General features: G+C 42.5%; 1 protein-coding gene across 2 annotated transcripts in view; it reads right to left on the bottom strand.

Moving 5' to 3' along the window:
* The window catches only part of NELL1 (neural EGFL like 1), a 282,113-nt gene that overhangs the window by 98,888 nt on the left and 164,167 nt on the right, over nucleotides 1-19,058 (bottom strand). For both annotated transcript variants that reach the window (XM_071559105.1, XM_071559104.1), the window contains exon 14: nucleotides 9,653-9,775. In XM_071559105.1, coding sequence (XP_071415206.1) covers nucleotides 9,653-9,775 — 123 coding nt within the window. The remainder of the gene's footprint in view (nucleotides 1-9,652; nucleotides 9,776-19,058) is intronic.

Raw genomic sequence — 19,058 nt, 5'->3', positions numbered from 1 at the left:
TACAGGCTGAGGAGCTGGAGAGTTGCTTGAACAACTAAACCTCTGCACCACAGCAGAGAGGTGAGTATGGGCAGCTAAAGCATCTCTTGATGAAACAATATTTATTGATTTCTGGAGGACCTGGTAATGTCCTAAATTCAGCACAGGCACTGGGACAGCAGCTAATAGGGACAGAACACACAACACCTACTTTCAATACCTCACCTCCTTCCCTGATTTATGTGTCTATACCGTGCACTGAATGAGGGACGGGTACCAAAAACCCCACCCCACCTGTGATTGGACCAGTAAGGACTGTATGTATGTGACTTATATTACTTTAGTTAACCTAAATTTTACACATCCCCAAATGCTCAATTTTAGTCTTTTTGTTTGATTCTTCCAGGTTTTTTTAAATGTTTTTGATAATGTCCGTGGAGAAATCACAGTCCAATGGTTTAAGAACAGACCTTTCAGACAAGGAACAGAGTCTCAATCCTGGATCAGGCACATTTGACAAGTCACTTAAATGGTTTCCTTGATGTACTTCATAGGAAGAGAAGGCTGGAAGGAGTTTTCTGGCTGCTGTTTATTCCACTGCTATTGCAAAGAACAGCCCCTTTGTACAAACAGAACATACCTACAGAAATGGCCAATATTATCCTTACCAAAAGGGATTGCTCTAATAATTACTGCAGCCAGAACACAAAAATAAATCAGCTGGGTTATTCCAGAGGGCCTGTTAGCCCAGCATCCTCTCTCCAATACAGCCCATAAGGAACACTGAGGAGAACAGGGCAAGGATCTGGTGACTAAAGGTTACCCACCACCTTTCTCAAACCTAATACTGTGCCCTCAGCTGCTTGTGCTGTTCTTCTGACATACGGCAGCTTTTCCCTGTGCCTGGCACCCTCACACCCTGTCACCAAGGGCTCTCTAATTATGTGCTGTGTGAAAAGCTACTTCTCTCTGCATTGGGGTGACAGCACAGAGCGCCCAAAAACTGCTGCCAAAACCAGGAACTGCAAGGCCCTTATTTTCCATTTAGGCAAGATATTTATATTCAGTTTTCAATACTGCTTGGTTATGTTCTGCAGGGAATAGAAACCATGTCATGTTTTTTGGCATCTTCTTGCCTTTTAATGTCCTTGGTCCACATACATGACCCTTGAAAGGGGTGCACACTGTGAGTGATTTCACAAGAGAGGGAACTCTGTGCTGCTGTTGCTCCTGTGGCTGCCCTGAGCCAAGCCCACACTGCAGTCAGCTCGGGGCAATGATTGTTTCCAGATGTTCTTAATGAACTGAGTTTTCCCACCTAACATCACAATACAAGTGCTTTGTTCCAAATAACTGCATGTGAAGCTCCCAGAGCAGTCAGGAGAGGGACAGACCCAAACAGACAGGGCTCCACACCCCACAGGGATTCCAAGCTGAGAGCAGGCAGTGCCTCAGACCAAACCACTGACCACGGTGTCTCCTGCTCTACTTTCAACAACGCAGCAGAGTGAATGAGTTCTTCCAATGAAGGTTGTGTCTGAGGGCCAATGATTGACAATTTCTGTTCAGATTTTAGATTTCAATACCACAGGAAGGAAGAAAGAAAAAGTGCTGGCTCATATAACACAAATGAACCATTCCTGTAGAATTTGAAAGCTGCTTTTTGGCTTCAGGAAGCTCCAGACTGGGCTCCTCAATGCTCAGTGACAGAGACCTGGGAGGTGACACTTCTACTGCAACCAGGAATTATTAAGATGATCTCAAACATGTTGTAGAAAGTAAGTAAAATGTATGGAGCAGACATCAATTATAAAGTAAAATTTCATATTTTTGCTTTGATTAACTACTGTCTTAAAAGAGAAAGCAGTAACTACTGTAAGAGTCCCCTGCTTCTACACAACCCAGTTTACTGCCCAGGAGACTGTGGGGGACATACCTGTTAACTTGTCACCCCCTGGTAATTCTTTTGTAGGTGCTGCAAGGACCAGGACCCTGCAGTGAGCTGCTGACTTGAAACCAGTGAGTGTAAACTAAAGCAGAGGAGACAACCAGCAACTTGGTCAGGGAGAGCCTCTGCCCCTCAGAATGTGAACCTGGGAGCCCTCACAGACACTCAGGAGTAGCTCTGCTGAGCCCTTTGCACTTATGCAGGCAGAAAAACCTGTCAGATGAAGTTTCAAAACATTTCAAATAACTACAGGTTTTGCTTCCTTTTATACGGGTACAACAGTTCTCTGGACCAGACCACTTCTCCAGCAAGCACAAATCACTGCTACGCTCCTTTTCAATTAATTGGAAATCTAGAGCAGTCAGAAAACCTGTGACAGCAAAGAGATCAGGATCTGGACTCTGACAAGTTCCATTAATCATGTGTTTTAAATGAGCTATTCCCATGACTGACGTGCATTCTGAATCACCTTGAACCATCTCAGAGGCAGAACAGGATCCAATCCCCAGCAAACACTGTGCCCTCAGAGGGGCTGTAAAACCAGCCTGCACAGGGGTGGGTGTGCAGAGCTGAGCCCTTAATGCAGGGCAGGGGCTTGACAGGCACCCAGCAAATCCACCCTATCCACTCCACAACTGGGCAGGGAGAGACAATACAGTGGCTGCTCAGGGGTTGAGATGAAGACAGGGAGAGTCACTCCCCGATTACCAACACGGGCAAAACAGACTCAGCTTGGGGATCTTAATAAATCTTCCCCCACCCCTCCTCCTTCCCCAGCTCTCCCTCCTCCCCGCCAGCAGCACAGGGGGACAGGAAAGGAATGGGGGTTACAGGCAAAACACAACACCTCACACAACTAAATCTATACAACTACAGGCTAAGGGCAAGAAAAAATTATCATCAATCACCTTAACTGCATCAGAATTATTTTAAATAACTATACTCCAAAAAACAAACCAAGAATAACAGTAAAACTGAAGTTTAAAAAGAATGTGACAAAAAATTCACGAAGCAAGTTTATAGAACTCAAAATCCAAACACAAACACAACAACTCTAATGAACACACCACACTTGATAGATACCTAATCATGAACAAAGACACACTAACATCTCAAATTTTCATTTTTATTAACACAGTGGATTTAGGACTACCGACAATTTAGTGGCTTCAATCAATTTTGATTCTGTGTCCAGCAATGCTAGTTTTAGAATGAAAAAAATGTGTAATAATTCTAATTGCACCTTTGTGTAAATATATGCTGGTTTAAAATTATTAAATCAGTTCTATCCAGAATGCCTCACCCAAGAAGTGTGACTGTCCAGTTTCTCACACTTGCCATGGTGTTTTCCACGTGCCAAGGAACAGCAAAAGGCATGTGAATGCACCTGTCTGCTTTTGCAGTGATTTATTCACGATGCATTAGGTATAAAAAAACTACACAAGGCTCAAGACTGTGAAGAATGAAGATAAAAATCTCAGCATGCTTCAAAACTCACCTGTTCTTCCATGAGATGCTATTACACCAAAACAGCAATTAAAGCCCTGCTAAGGCACATCAGCCACTCAAAGCCTCAGAGCTTCAAAAAGCTCGAGGGCTGCAGGGAAAGACATGTTTGTTCCTTCCCATCCTGGCCTACATATTATTCATAACTCACCCCAGTGCTTCATAAGGGCTTTCAACTCCACCTCCAGCAGACACACATATGCAAAACCCATAAACCTGAGAGGCACTCAGTTACCTCACAGTGATCTGAGGTGCTTTAATATCAGATACCAGCACGTCTGGCTCCCACTGCTGGCATTTAAAGTTAATCTGCCTTAGCTTTGCTGAGGTCAGTGCAAAAGGGACACACATAAAGCAGACAACTCAGCACAGAACCAGAGAAATTGATGATTTTTTCCTTCTTTAGCTCTTACTAAAATACTCGAGTATTTTTCATAGCAGGTGAAGTTTCATTAACACATGAAAATTTCTTTAATCATCTGTTCACTGCACCATCACTATACTCCCCACATGTTGGGCACATCTTATATATTTCAGACTAAGAAATACTTTAAAAATACATGCTTGGAAACATAGAAAACAGCAAGGAAAGAGAGCTCTCAGATTGCCATTGAATTAAACATGTCCATTTGATGAAAATTTTGATTAAAACAGTGTAAGAGAGGCCAACTTACTGACTGAGCTCAGACAGAAGCAATTGTCACACCTGAGACATACTCCAGTTGTCAGGGAACATTCCAGGTGTATTAGGAATAAAGTCTCCATATGATTGCCCCCATTACCACATAAGAGTATCTGTTCAAAATCTGATTTCTTTTCATACCGTGTTCCTAATAAGTTATTCCTGAAGTGACCACCAGGTCCATCAGTAACAACCACACCCCTGAACACACATCCCAAGGCAAAAATATGTAAGGACCCACAGTGCAATTAGGAAACCAAAGTTTCAGATTACACCAAAAGAACTGAGCCACTTAAAAATAATGGCTTGAGTCTTTAAGGCTCTACCATACACTGGATTGTAATCCCTTAAGTGTCTCCTGTGTAATGTTGCAGGAGAATGTAACAGGGAAAAAATAATCACAGTCTATACTCTGGCAGAAATAAACCATTACACAGCCTGAATATTAATTAGAGTAAACACTGGTTTGATTTTTATTTCACGATACCTGATGTTTCTCTGCCCAGGCATCAGTCATATTGCACACATTTGCTTTAAGGTTTATGATTGTAACTAAATCCACTTCATTTAATCATTCTAATAAATCTGCACTTGAGTAGACACCACTAAATGAGATATTAATAGCACACTAAATATACCTGTTAGACAGATTATACATGTAAAATATAGAAGCACAGTGAAAACTATTTGCACTTGGTTAAGTGCTAGACTTCAGTTCAGTCTCCATGGCAGAGCTATGTGAGAAACATATTAACAAATACACCTTGTTTGTGTTTCCAGAGAACTGCTCCTGTTTACCATCGGAATATATACTGCTATTTTTCTGATGGTATATAAGGACATCTGTGGGCAGAATTCACGTTTTAAAGCAAACATTTAGATCAAGATACCAAGAGTTAGGACAAGGCTTGATACTGCATCTGGGTCTCCTGGCACAAAAAAACCCCAACCAATTGCAACAAAACCTCAGTGGCGACTTGCAGGTTGTTCCTGACAAAGTCTGGGGGGTGCAGTTTTGTTCTTTCAAGGCATTTAATCCCAAAGGACATCAATTATTTTAGGAAACCTAATGATGCTTCAAAACACCTTGTTTTCTTAGCTTTGCCTTCAGTCTGTGGCACAAGCTCTGTGCTAAACTCTGTTAAGCTGTGAGACTATACATCCCACAGCAAGTGTTCTCCTTTCCTCCCACTAAGGCAGGGCAGACTGTGGGGCAGGAAGTCTTTGATGTTTTAAACAAATGGCACACACAACTTCAGCATGTCCCTCCCACAGCGTGTGGGGCAAGGCTGCCAAGTGCAACTGGAACTAGAAGGTACCAAGACAAAAAAGCAGAGCAAGCCATTTTCCCTGCATGTTTCCCGCCCTCCCAGACTCAAGCCCTGCCAGGATTACACACACAAACACTGCAACACACAGACCAAGAGTGCCTACAGCCTAAATGTGGAAATTTTCTCTGTATCCAATACCCCTGGTTCCTCAGCTACAGCCATGGCAGTGAGTGTTGCTCATTTTATGGATGGCAGAGTTTTACTTTCACACACACTCCTGTCCCCAGGTGGTGGGTTATTCATAAACTTGGCTGTCCTGGCAAACTGAAGCTTCTTTCATCCACCCATTGCCATAAGCACTGATTGCCCACAAGGTCCATGCTGACAGGCACACTGCAAAGGACTGTGCTGTACCAGGGAGCCCAGCACAACTTTTTAAACTAGAACATTCAGTTGCTAAAGCAATTTTATCACCTTTCCCTTCTACCCTAAATGCAGCCTTTATGCTGCACTATTAAATCCTCTCCTGAAGGTTAGTGAAATTGCTCCAATTGTCCTTATTGCACCCTCACCTAGGAATTCTACAATTCATTACAGAATTCAAGCAAAAGGGCATGGCATGTCTCCATTACCCACCCACAACCTTCTCTACGTCCTGAATCGCTCTTTTTACATATTTTGATTTTTTTCAAAGTTTCACTCACACAAGAGAATAACTTCACAAATCCTTAGATTCAGAATCTCTCTTTATCCAACTAGTTATATCTTTGTCCTCTGCCTTTGATGCTGTGATTTCTTCCAGAAAAGATCTCCTGAATTTACTTAGACTTTTCTGAAGAAATCCCAAGATATAACCTGATTCTGGTTCGTTGTTTTGTCCAGTTCACGAGTGGTGATGGCACAGCATTGTCATGACTTGTCATTTCAGCTCATCTCAGATTTGTTCTGCTCTCATCCATTGCCACAGTTTCAGTATCTGTCTGAGGTGATAAAGCATTTCACTTCTTACAGAGGAATTGAGAGCATCCTTAGGAAATCTCACCACAGAACACAGTGGGATGGAAGGGACCCCTCAGGATCACCATGTTCACCCTAGGCCAGTGCAGGACACCCTAAGGATTCTACCATGTGCCTCAGAGCACTGTCCAAATGCTTCTTGAAGTCTGCCAGGCTTGGTGCCACCATCACTGCCCTGGGGAGCCTGTTCAGTGCCCACCCACTTCCTGGGAGAAGAAGTTTCCACATCTACCTTGACACAATCCAGTCCTTAATTCCAGAGTCCAATCTACTACATTTACAGTAACACAATTCCTTATCCACAACATTTTCTGCTACTCAAAATCCATGACAGCCTGATTGTACAGGTTTAAAAAACATTTCATTTCCTCTTCAATATTTGTTGTTTGCTTTTATTTCTAATTCCCCAGCAATCATAATGTTCATGTCTGTATCATTTCTGTCCCTTTTATTTCTCCACAGTTTTCTCAAAAACTGCAAATAACACAAATTCTAGCCAGAGTAATCACATTATATTTACCAGTAGTTCACAACACAATTTAATTCAACTACACGTTTTCTTTCCTAAAACACCAATAACAGTATTCTGGGGGTTTTTATAAAGACTATCACAGTGTTATTCACTAAAACCAAAGAAGATGCGTAATGTTTTTTACAACATTGCTGAGATAGAGTGCTGAAATAGACTGTAGAATCATACACAAAGCCAGTCCTTTTCTCTCATCATAAAATCATCATTTTTCTATTTATGGTTTGGCTGAACAATATTCATATGATTTCCTACTGAGCTACAGAGTTGTGTTATTTCAGTAGCAGTTGGAACGATTGTTTTGTGTGTACACACACCCATAACATGCAAACATTTATGAAGCACTCAGAGATGCCTCAAGGAGAATAGAAATATTTATCTTACCTTCAAATGGTTTTACAGTAAATGTATCGCCTTGACTTATATCCGGGTTTTTTCCAATCTCTGTTGCCTGAAGATACAGCCCTAGGACATTACAGGCCAACATGGGCAGTTTATGGCTGTCCTGCCATGTCCACACCTCTGTCCTTGGGCCAACCCCCAGGGAACTGCTGGGACAGGTGACCCATAACCTGTCACTGTTACACTTGGCAAAGAAAGGATGCAAAGGTGGAGTTCCTGCTACCATCATGGGCAGAATGGGAACAGCTCTTCAACTGGCATCCAAACCTGTGCAAACCTCAAGTCACCACAGAACCACAGGCTGAGAAATTCCAGTCAGTACTTTGCACTGTGTGGTTCAGAATTTGCTAAAGTGCAGACAATTCCAGTAGTACTTGGACTGCAGGAATGAGGATTCCATGCAGTGCTGGATTGTTCTTAGCCCTGTGACTTTAACAACTGTTAGACTGCAACCCCCTCTCTATAATCTCCAGTTTTCTTTCCAATTTATGGTTCCCAGTCAGAATACACAAGCACAGTTTCCTGTATTTCCTTGTACATCCACCTCAAAAACGCAGCTATCACAGAATCTCAGTTCACACAGAATCCCAGACTATTCTGAGTTGGAAGGGACCCACAAGCATCATCGAGTCCAACTCTTAAGCCAATGGCCCACACAGGGGATTGAACCCACAACCTTGGCATTATTACAACCAAGTTTATAACTACATTTGCATGTGCAACTCAAAGCACTCTAAAAATATATACACAATACCTGATATTTTTATACATAAGAATATATATTGTAGAAACTCAGATTTCAACAGAACTTTGAGAGTAATAACATCACTGCATTCTTGCAGTGAAATTTCATTACTACATTGCTGGTTAATAAATATTCAGTACGAGTTTCACTTGGAGTTTTTGGGACCCTACACCAAATATCCAGATATGCAAATGAAGGGAACCTGTGCAAAACCACATATTTTCTTAACTAATTCAAATATAACCCTTTCAAAGAAATATAATTAATATTATCAATATTACGATAATAATAAAAAGAAAATATCACAGTCAGGCTCTTCACTACTCAGACTTCCATGAAACTAAAGCTGTCTGTGCTGCAGTGTATATTTAGTGTAATCAAAGACTCAAAACACACTGCAGTGAGTTCCTCCCTCCCACCTGCTGACCTTCAGTAGTGACGTTTAACTTGCCCAACATTTTCAGAACCTTTTTCTATTCCTTCTTAAATCCTTGCAAACTATTTTAGTTTCAAATACAGGGGTGTTCTTGCATGGGTGGAAAGCACGCAAAGGAAATCCTATCAGTGTGATGGTATTTGCTAATTCAGCTGCTGAGAGGGTGATCTTGGTGAAGGACTTCAGCTTGAAGCAGCAATGACATCAATCTTTCTTTAAGGAATTGCTTGGACAATTTATAACAGACTGAAAAATTAAAATCCAGCCTCTTGTGCCCCAAACTGCACAGAACATTTTCTCCAGCACGTTCCTCAGTTTCAATAGTTGTCATTAAAAAAAACCAAAAACAAACCCCCAAAAACCCAAACAAACCTAAAAGTTAGTTTTCTATTACTGTAATTCTGTTTAGAAAGACAGAAAGTATGAAACCCCAGACAAGATAAAATACAGCTTTTTATGAGACAAGTGTAATTCATAAATGAATGAGTTACAACTCAATAGTAGTTCAAGACACAGCCCTCACTAATCCACCTATTTAGTGCATTCCCTCCTTTGTCCTTTATGAGATGTTTGTTTCTCTTTCTCTACTGAAGGAAAAACATAAACCCCACCCTAAATAAATGACCTACCACTTCACAGAAAGCATGGCTGGCTGTTAAGATTTCTTGTTTATGTAACTGAGAAATCTGCAAAGTACACATTAAAAAATTTATATGTAAAAAAAGTATCTCAGGCAGGTAGTCAAGTAACAACCATCTGATGTTAGCATAAAAGACAATTATCCTAGTTTGACATGCATGTCATCAAAACGTAACAGCCAAAGGTGACAGCACATACCATCCACAGTTTCTAAAACATGAACATCCCTTAAAAGCTGAATTATCCCAGCTCAAATGACAGTGTTCAGTGCAGTAAATGAAGAGCTCTTTCCTTCTGACATTCCATAAATATTTCCATCTTGCTAAGAAGTGCTGCCCAAATAAATCCCCATCCCCTGTGTGTGCTCCATTTGCCAGATGATCAGCCTCAAAGCAGATCAGTGTGGGATGCACCCACCGTGAGCCACCAGAAGGCAGGTGCCTGTCAGCAAACCTTACCAAAGCCTGGCAGTTTGGGGTGCCCCCAGAGCAGCCTCACCTCGGCAGCTGGTGCCGTTGCCCACGTAGCCGGGTCTGCAGGTGCAGCTGTGCCCCCTCACAGTGTTGGTGCAGATGGCATTCTCATCGCAGCTGTGCTGCCCACTGCCACACTCGTCATGCTCTGTGGGGACAAAGAGAATAAAACAATTCAGGGGGTGCAGGGAGCTTTGCAGCGAGAGGCTGTGGCATCTGAAAGCCAAGAGGGGTGACCAAGTTGCTGCAATGGCTGAGCACTGGGGGCTTGGTGTGCGAGTCAGCCATGGGCTCGCTCCAGTTCTGAAACTCCCCAACATGTGTGTGGCAACAGCAGATTATTTAGGTTTAAAAACAGAAGGAAAAAGGAAAAAAGCATCTGTGAGGAAGCAAAGTATGGCTAAGACAAAAAGCTATGAAGAGGATTATCAGAGAAAAATACCTGCTGTGAAGACCAACTTTTCCATCACTGTGCATCACCAGCAGTAATAATCCCAAACACAGGGTAAGTGAACACCAAAGGGGCCCCACTGCCCGGCCTTTAACCCCCCAGTTCAGCTCTTGTTCTAACATGTGCCGAGCTGCCTCCTTCTCTAACAGCACACAGGAACATTTTCAGAGCACCAATCACACTCTCAAAGAGCTTCCCACACAAACAGGCCGTACTTTGCTTTCATCCAGCTGCCCGAGACAGATTTGCCACAGCTCCACACTTCACTCTCCTGCTACTTTTTGTTCTCCTAAGCACCAGTTAGAGGTGATCAGCTACCTGACCCTGAAGTTTCTCGCTCCCTCCTGCAATTATGAGGAGCTTCCTCCACACAGTAGGATTGCAGAAAGGCAACCTCAGTGTTTGACACTTTTGCACTGCTTGTTTGACAATTTTTGTTCAGTAGGATCAAAAGGATGCAACAAATTTTCTTAAAACCATACACTGGACAACAATGAGAATCTGGAACCCTTCTTGGTAGTCTCCTTTGTGCAGCTGCAACCATCAGGCTGATATCCCTGTGCTGCAAGGTGAAAGGTATCCCTCCCTGGAATCAGGATTTGCATAAGGGTGTTCCAAGGACTATGGGGTAAATTTAGCTTTGTACAGATCACAGGGAGGCAGTGCCTCTAAAACATGAGCAAAATACTCTTTTTTGCAGACTGAACTCAGCCCTTTGGGAGAGTCTCTCCCCTGAGAACAGCACAACTCAGGCTCTGCCAGGCTCCAGCTCACCCCAGCAATGCTCCCACTCCAGCACAGCACAGGACAGCCAATTCCAAGAGAACTCAAGACACATCAGATTTGCGTGGTGAATTCTGAGGAACCCACTAAACCAAATACTTCTGGAACACTGTTGATAACTACTTGCAGAACATATATCCAACATGTTTTCTATTTTTCAAATACGTTTGACAGCAAAATGATATGGATTGTGACTATTTTCTCTTAAAGAGCATCAAAGCAATTTATCACCCGCTCACTCTCTGCTCTTAGCAGGAAATCCACGCACACTCTCACATGTGCCTGTCTTCAGCTGATAAATTCAGGCTTGCATTTGTACTTGTTAGTTTATGCTGGTCCCCAGCTCTGCTTAGCAATTCACTTCAGCTCCTTGCCAATTTTCAGAGGCCTTACATGTTCGGAATGCTGGGGCTCTTCAAGGGCTGCCTGCTCTCCCCTTCATCTTTTCAGACACTGTTCCACGGGCTCAATCTTTGCTGCCTCAGTCTTGTGGTGCTCAGACTGCTGGGTCAGACACAACAAGTATCAAGCTGCCCTCCAAGGAAGGGCTTTGAAGGCAGCTGAAGCTCAATTATGCTTTTTTTAAAGGAGACACCCTCTCCATAACCTCTCTCTCCTCTCCCTACTCTCAATTGCCATTATCTTTCATGTGTTAGTTTTCAGATTATAATGAGAATGCCTTTGATAGGCTCATGTGTGTACACACGAGAACATTCCTACTCAAACCACTGCCACAATTAGTCAGTGCCACCTTCTCAGCACCTCAAGAATAAACACAAGATTTCCCAGTGGTAACAAATGTGTTTTGCCAAAATACCCATGAGATGATAGTCTGCTGTGTTGCTGTAGGGCTCCGACAATGTAAATCCCTGTGCTTACCATTCCTGCAGATGTACAGATGCTGCAAATATCAGAAGATTTAGCACTGATAAAGCTGCTTTCCCACAGCCATACTTTATACAGAGGTCAGTTTTTCCCAAAGCTGATATAATTTAAAGAGTTAGCAACAAATCTGACCATGGGAACCTGCCCTTCATGAGCCATCCTGATGCTCTCAGCACAAGGAGGACCAAGGATACCTCATCTGCACAAGGACTTCCAAGATTTCTTAGGAGCAATGATGGGAACTTTAAATGAAGTTTTCCCTGGTGCAGGGATGTCTACACTTGATGTTGCTACAGGCCTAACAAGAATGGGAAAGCATTGATTTTCTGTCAGGATACAAAAATATTTTCACCTGGATGAAAAATCCTTAAGATTCTGCAATTAGCAAGTTTTTTGGGTTTCCTGCGCCCTCGGAGGCACCATCCTTTGGAAAACTTGGGTGTTCACCCTGGAAAGCAGGCTCTGGTTTTGCTGAAACTCAAAGGAGACTGTGACTGATGTGCACAGAACACTGCTTCCCTACACACATTGCTCCCCCAAAATTCCCATTCAAGCACATCAGACAGAACCTGCTTTTCTTTAATGTTCTGGTAAATACTGGCAGCAAATAAAACTGGCACAGAAGAACTTGCACGGCATCATTCCAAAGCACCAAGGAGGGGAGAGCCGAGACAAAAAGCCCAAAGTCGTATCTTATTTTGACAATTTCTCTTGTAGCTGAAAATGAGAAGCACAAGAAAGGGGCTCTAAAATACAAAACCAAAAGTAACTTCTATCCTTTTTTATACACACATAAATACATGTACATATAAACAAATAAGCTGCCACGCTCAGGAATTAAACTGTCATCATTACCTTTGATTGAAGTCATCCATCTCTCTGACTTCTATTTGCTATAAAATGAGGTCATGATCACAGATAAAAAGGAAGGCTTGGTGAGAAGGGCAGCACTGTAGGATGCAATCCTTGACTCAACTCTTATTCCCTGGATTATTAGTATCTATTTCAGGATCAGCTCCTATTTCAGACAGTTTCAATGGCAGAACCATTCTTTGCTTATCATCAGCATTAATATTTCTCTGACTCAGAATTCCTGATTGTTGTTGCAAATATTCCATGCCTTGTGGTAAAGCCACAAAGTCCATTAGTTTATTGTGGCTCTTTTTTACCTTCTATAAAATACTACAAGATACTACAAGATTCAATTTTTCTTTACTATTTGTCATTCTTCTGAAATCCTCAAATACTAAGGATTTTACAGAAAATTTGAGGATATCAATTTTCCATTGGGAAAAAAAAAGAAGCAAGAATCAAATGACAACTGCTCATTTTCTTTCTATTCCATTTATCCTTCCTGCAAGCAGAGGTAAGGTATGAAGGGACACATCATCTCTGAAGCTTCAGCTTCCCTGGCCTGTTTTGTAGCCACCAAGATACAGGTGATGTCACCAAACTAGACGTTTAAACTTAACATTTTCCTTCTGGATAAAACCCATCTAAAATTTCCAAAGACTTTCACACAGTTTTCCAAAACAGTAAAGAAAACTTTCTGAGTTCCCACCCGAGTCAGGCCCTCCTGTGAAGAAACAGCTATGAAGTTCACTTCTTCCTTAGGCTCCACCTGAGAACAGCCACCTGTCCCCAGAAGCACGTGCAAGAAATTAGTCTGCCTTGTACCAAACATGTCCCCATCACCTGTGCTGGATGATTCTGCACATTGGCCTAGAAGGCCACACACAGCACTGCAGGTCTAATGCCTACATGGGGATAGTGGTACCCCAAAGTACCTGCACAGTCATGGGAGACAAATATTATACTTATCTCTGCTTTGCTCACCAGCAACCCAACAAAAATAAGTTTATCTTGATGGTGACAGAATTCATTTCAATACTATGTAGCCTTAGAGAGATACCAATCACGTAAAAAGCAAAGTTAATTCACCAGAAAATAATTTCAGGATGGTTAATTGCACATCCTGTTACAAGAAGCACCAATGCATCCTACAAATAGCAGAAGACCGCATTGTGGAGAAGCAAAGGCTGGTCTGGAAGCACACTGATATCAGCAAACACACTATCTCCTTTTTCCTGAAACCCCAGAGAAGAATCTAGTCATAGTACACTGGGAAAACACAGACCATTTTCTGTTTGTCCTGGTTACAGGGGCCAGGACCAGCTTATCACTGTGTGGGTATGACCAAATCGTGTGTTCTACAACCTCTGTGGCATTTCTCATGGACTGGTAACAATGGACATTTGCAGCAGCTGCCCAGGGCACACCTGACCCCTCAGAATACAAACTGGGTGTGAAAGAGCCCTGTGAGACTGGGGAGTCTACTCATACCAATGACTGCGGGTGGTAACTGACCCCCAGGGAGGCACCAGCACCTTCACACCAACCTGGGGGTCCATGTCTGTTCATGGGCCATCAGGGACTGGCACCCCAGGCAGCTGCCATGACCCAGACCATCAAAGGTGCCAAAAAACCCCCTGACTCACTCACAGAGTCAGATCACCCACTGTAGAACTCCCCACCCTGGGGGAGGGACTGGGCATTCCCACCTGAACCTGAGCATGGATAATCCTGGGGTTTGGGGACTTCTGGGACCACTCATTGGATCCAGAGGAGAACCAGAACCTTGACAGGATTGTGACCACCACTCTCGGCCAGAGTGTGACCATCATCCTCACCAATTTCCTTTCCTGTTACTTTGCACTCAGAGGGCCTCCATGGGGCTCAGCACAGGGGCTGCTGAGCGCCATCCTGTTCATGCCCAGGGTGCTGGGTTCCTCATCTGTTCTTTGAGGGTTAGAATCAGTTTTTCTGTGTATCATTGTATTATAGCAATCTTTTATATCAAATTTTAACTGACTCGTAATCTCTCGAGTTGGGTTCATTTCTCCCACCAGTTTCCCTTTAAACCAGCACACTGCTGAAGTCACAAGAACATGGGATGAAAAGATTGAAATAAGCACAATGACCAGGCTGAGGACAGCTGTGGCCACCCTGCATCCCCCTGCCTGTGCTGGAGGCAGAGGCACTGCAACCAAGCAACCAGCACAGCACATCAACATGTGCAGCCACCAGCTCCCGTGGGCATGCAAACCAGCAAAGGGATAATGGCTGAGGCAGCAGGACCCCAGGAACACGGGGAAACTCCACGCCTGCCAGGAGAAGGCTTCTGTAAAGAAAGGTCAGGGCTCTGCTAATTGCTGTGTTAGCTGCACCTTCAGCAACAGCAGAGTATTCAATCAGGATGTATTTCAGTTGTGAAACTGCTTGTTTAAATTTGAACTAAATGTTTGGCTGTCTCCAAAACACAGGGATCTAGTTAAGGCTAACGAGGTTAATGCACAGCAGGCTGTGGCAGCTCCTGCACACCCCCAGTGACTCAGCATTCCAGCTGCCACTTCAGTGGGAGGCATAAACTGGAATAGTCAAAAAAGGATAAAAAAGTCAGCAGCCTCCACATAGCCACATTTCTGCCAAATCCTTCATATCCCCATTTTTCCAGACTAATCTCATTGAGGAATCACATAAATGCTTCTGTCTTGTGGTACTTAAAAATCCCTTCTGTTCTGGGCTAAACTGAAGGATACGGAGGAAAAGCACTGGGGGCAGAAGGAAAGGCGCCAGACAGAGATTTTGTCTGCCTGAGGTAACAAATTCTGCATAAAGCCACCCACAGCCCACTGCAGAACTGTAAGTAAAAGCAACCATATAAAAATAATCCACAACACAGGCAAAGTAAAAAAAAAAAAGATTTGTCATGGATTTATACAACAAATGCACAAATATATAAATGCATATATATATAAACAATTACCAGTGAATACAAATTCACTCCCTTCAAATGCAGTGTCTGTGAAAGGTTCCAGGAGGCTCTGACAATGAGCATCAGAACAAGGGTCAGTCAACAAGTGGCACAGATCTAAACTGTTGAAGTTTGGGGTATTGTAAACACCCACATTTTTCCTAAAGAGCTCTTTTCAGTACAATCATTTTTCATTCACTGTACAAGAGGAAGACGGCCTTTGCTTCCTTTTTGTGTGCATATTGTTTTAAATGCATTTTCCAGAAGTACCACAGAATTTCTAGGGTGCTTCTGCTTTCCCACAACATCAGACTCACTGGATTTGTATGGACTCTAAAGGAAGGATCCAATCAGCTTTAGCCTTCTCTATTTTTTTTTCTTTTCAGTACATGCTTGGAAAACTCTAGGATTTGTATTTTTGCATGCCTTGCCTAAAAAAGTTTAATAGAAAATTAGAACCATGGGTTGAAAATATATAGCAAAGAATATACAGTAAAGCTAAGAACCTTCTGGTCAAGAGTCCTAACATCAGGATGGCTTTCCCCTGCACAGCTCAAAAGTTCATAATGGATTTCAAACATAACATTTCTAAAAGACACATCTCACTCAGGATCTGTTTTCAAGCAAGAGTGCTGATATTCTTATCTTTATTTTCTCTTCAAACAAAGGCAACCACTGGGATGTAATGCCAGGAGACATCCCACTCAAGGGCCTTTCACCATAACTATTCTCACTTCTCACTGCAAGAAAAAGCCCCAATTTAAACTTGCTTACAAGATGGAAACCATTTCCTTATTGCAAGGATTCTCTTCCATAAGTTCCTCAAAGCCTTCACACTTTAATAATGAAACATTCATCTTAGGAATACACTGTGCAAAGACTCTGACTATTTCCATTTATTCTTATTTTTACAACATTGAAAGGAAATCTAAGTTGTTCTCTACATGGCTGAGATAACAGTCAGCTCCTGGGACAGAACCACCAGTGCAGCCACAGTATCTCTACACACCAAGAGACCTGGGACAGGTCTCCCAGAGCACCAAGGCCATCAGATGAGACCATTTTTTATTAATATAGATGCCATTTCCATAGAATACATGCCCTAATGCAAAATTAATTAGCTATCTGGCCACCATTTAGCAATGATCTTTGAAAATTCAGAGAGGAAAAAGCCATCTCTCCAAATACTTTGAAAAAGCAGCAACCCTTTGTTGCGTGTTATTGGGATTCAGGTATCTATGCAGTAACTAAGGCTTTAAAAACAAGAGCTTAAAGAAATTGAATTTAGGCAGAATTGTGGACTTAGTGGAATCAGGATTTCAGCTCGTAAGAAGTTGTGATGAAACAGAAGGGACAGCTTTTAAACAGACTGAATAAAAGGCAGCATTTTTCTGAACACACATGGAGAATCTCCCACAGAAAACCAGGGCAATCAGAAACAAGATGCACACATCAAACAGGAAATGACACTGCAGATGGTGAACTGGTGCATGATAACAGATAATTGGAAATCTACACAGCCCTGGGGAAAAAATCAAACCAAATCTGTATTTTCCCTCACTCATCCCTCAAGGGAAGTTCTAGCCAGGCGGGGGTTGGTCTCTTCTCCCAGGCACTCAGCAATAGGACAAGGGGGCACGGGCTCAAGCTCTGACAGGGGAAATTTAAGTTGGAGATCAGAAACAAATTCTTTCCAGAGAGAGTGCTCAGGCATTGGAATGGCCTGCCCAGAGAGGGAGTGGATTCCCCATCCCTGGAGGTTTTTAAACTGAGATTGGACGTGGCACTGAGTGCCATGATCTGGTAAAGGGACTGGAGTTGGACCAAGGGTTGGACTTGATGATCTCGGAGGTCTTTTCCAACCCAATTGACTCTATGATTCTGTGATTCATGAGAATCAAAGAAACAAAGTTGTTTATCTCTGTCCATTCCAAACCTCAGCATCCAAACTCCCCTTCCTCATTCCCACAGGGAGCAGGGCCAGGGTGCAGAGCAGAGGAGTCCCCCTGCTGCAGGCTGATCCTCAGGAGCACCTCAGCACACACATCCTGGCACAAACAACACCACAGCTGCCACTCCTCTCATGAGAAACTAAAATGCTGTTGTAATTTATGACACAATGAACAGCTTCTGGTGTTAAACATGGCATTATTTAGGCTACATTCTAGAGGAGGAGACATGTGCTACTCTTGGGTAATTAGTAAGGAATAGTGGAGTTTAATCTGAAGATGAAATTCTGAATGTGCTCGCAGTTGCCTCTCGGAATAAACCCTTCCACAGCCCGAGGAGTTCTGCTCTGTTCAGCCCTTCTTGAAGTTCTCCCTGTCACCCCCTCAGCTCCTGGGATGGGCAGACCAGAGGCATAACGAGGATTCCAGAGTCCAGAACATCATGCATTTATACACTGGGATAATACTATTTATTATCTTTTTCTCAATGCCTTTCCCAAAGGATCTCACTATTCTGCTCCTCTCTGACGGTGGCTGAGCAGTGAGCTGACATTTTCAGTGTCTCCCCTCTAAGTGCTCATGGCTAATTGAGAGCATTTGTATATTTAGCTGGCTTTTCTGTTTCCCCAGGGAAAGGTGTGTTATACTCTGATCCTCTGTTCTACCTCACTACATCATAAAAACCCTCTACCAATAGTACCCATTTGAATTTCCATGAGATGAGTTCACCAAGCAGTGACAAGAAATTCTAAATTGTTACAATAAAATGTTTATTTTTGACTAAATCAGGTTGAATAATAGGTAGCCTTGCTGACAGTAACATTGCATTTGTTTTCTGCTAGGGAGGAACAAAGGAAATTGATCTCTTGCTGGCACACTATAAAATATTTGCACATATACCTTAAATGCCTATATAACATTTCTAAGCGAGTGGGAAGATGGACACTTGGTTTTATTGTTTTTGGAACAGAAATCAAGAAATCAAAGGAAGAAGTAGAAAATCTGAAGAAGTGAAATCTTGAAAAACTGTGGTTTAGGTTTAGACACATTTCACCCTGATAAGAAGCTCCCTAAGATTAAAGAAAAACAGCATTGAACAAAGTAGGTCAATGTCTGAAAATTCAAGAATCACTGGAAGTGTACACTGTTGTTTTTCTTTACATTTAAATCTTTCCCCAGTCTTTTAAAGTGTGTTTAAATTGAGTAGACGTGTCAAATTAGTAAAGAATATTATAAAAACCAGCTACTAAATTATTAGTGTGAAGAGTCACTGTACAAAGGGTGGGTTTTTTACAGTGAATTTTCATGTCCTATTTACTAGTGAAGTATTAGTAATATTGACATACACAGAATTCAATTTGGATGGGATTTAGACAGGAAATTCATTCCAAGAATTGGTAGATTTGCATATGTAGAGATGCAAACAAAAAATCCTGTAAGGCAGGAACCACATTTCATTGTCAACAAGACTCTTGTGTTACCTTTACCTTTGCAAATTCTCACCATCAAAAGCAGGAACTCCTCTGCAGGCAGAGTTGGTCACTGAGCA

The sequence above is a fragment of the Pithys albifrons genome, chromosome 6 (assembly GCF_047495875.1).
Source record: "Pithys albifrons albifrons isolate INPA30051 chromosome 6, PitAlb_v1, whole genome shotgun sequence".
Classification (NCBI taxonomy): domain Eukaryota; kingdom Metazoa; phylum Chordata; class Aves; order Passeriformes; family Thamnophilidae; genus Pithys; species Pithys albifrons.
This window is presented reverse-complemented; position numbering and strand designations above follow the sequence as displayed.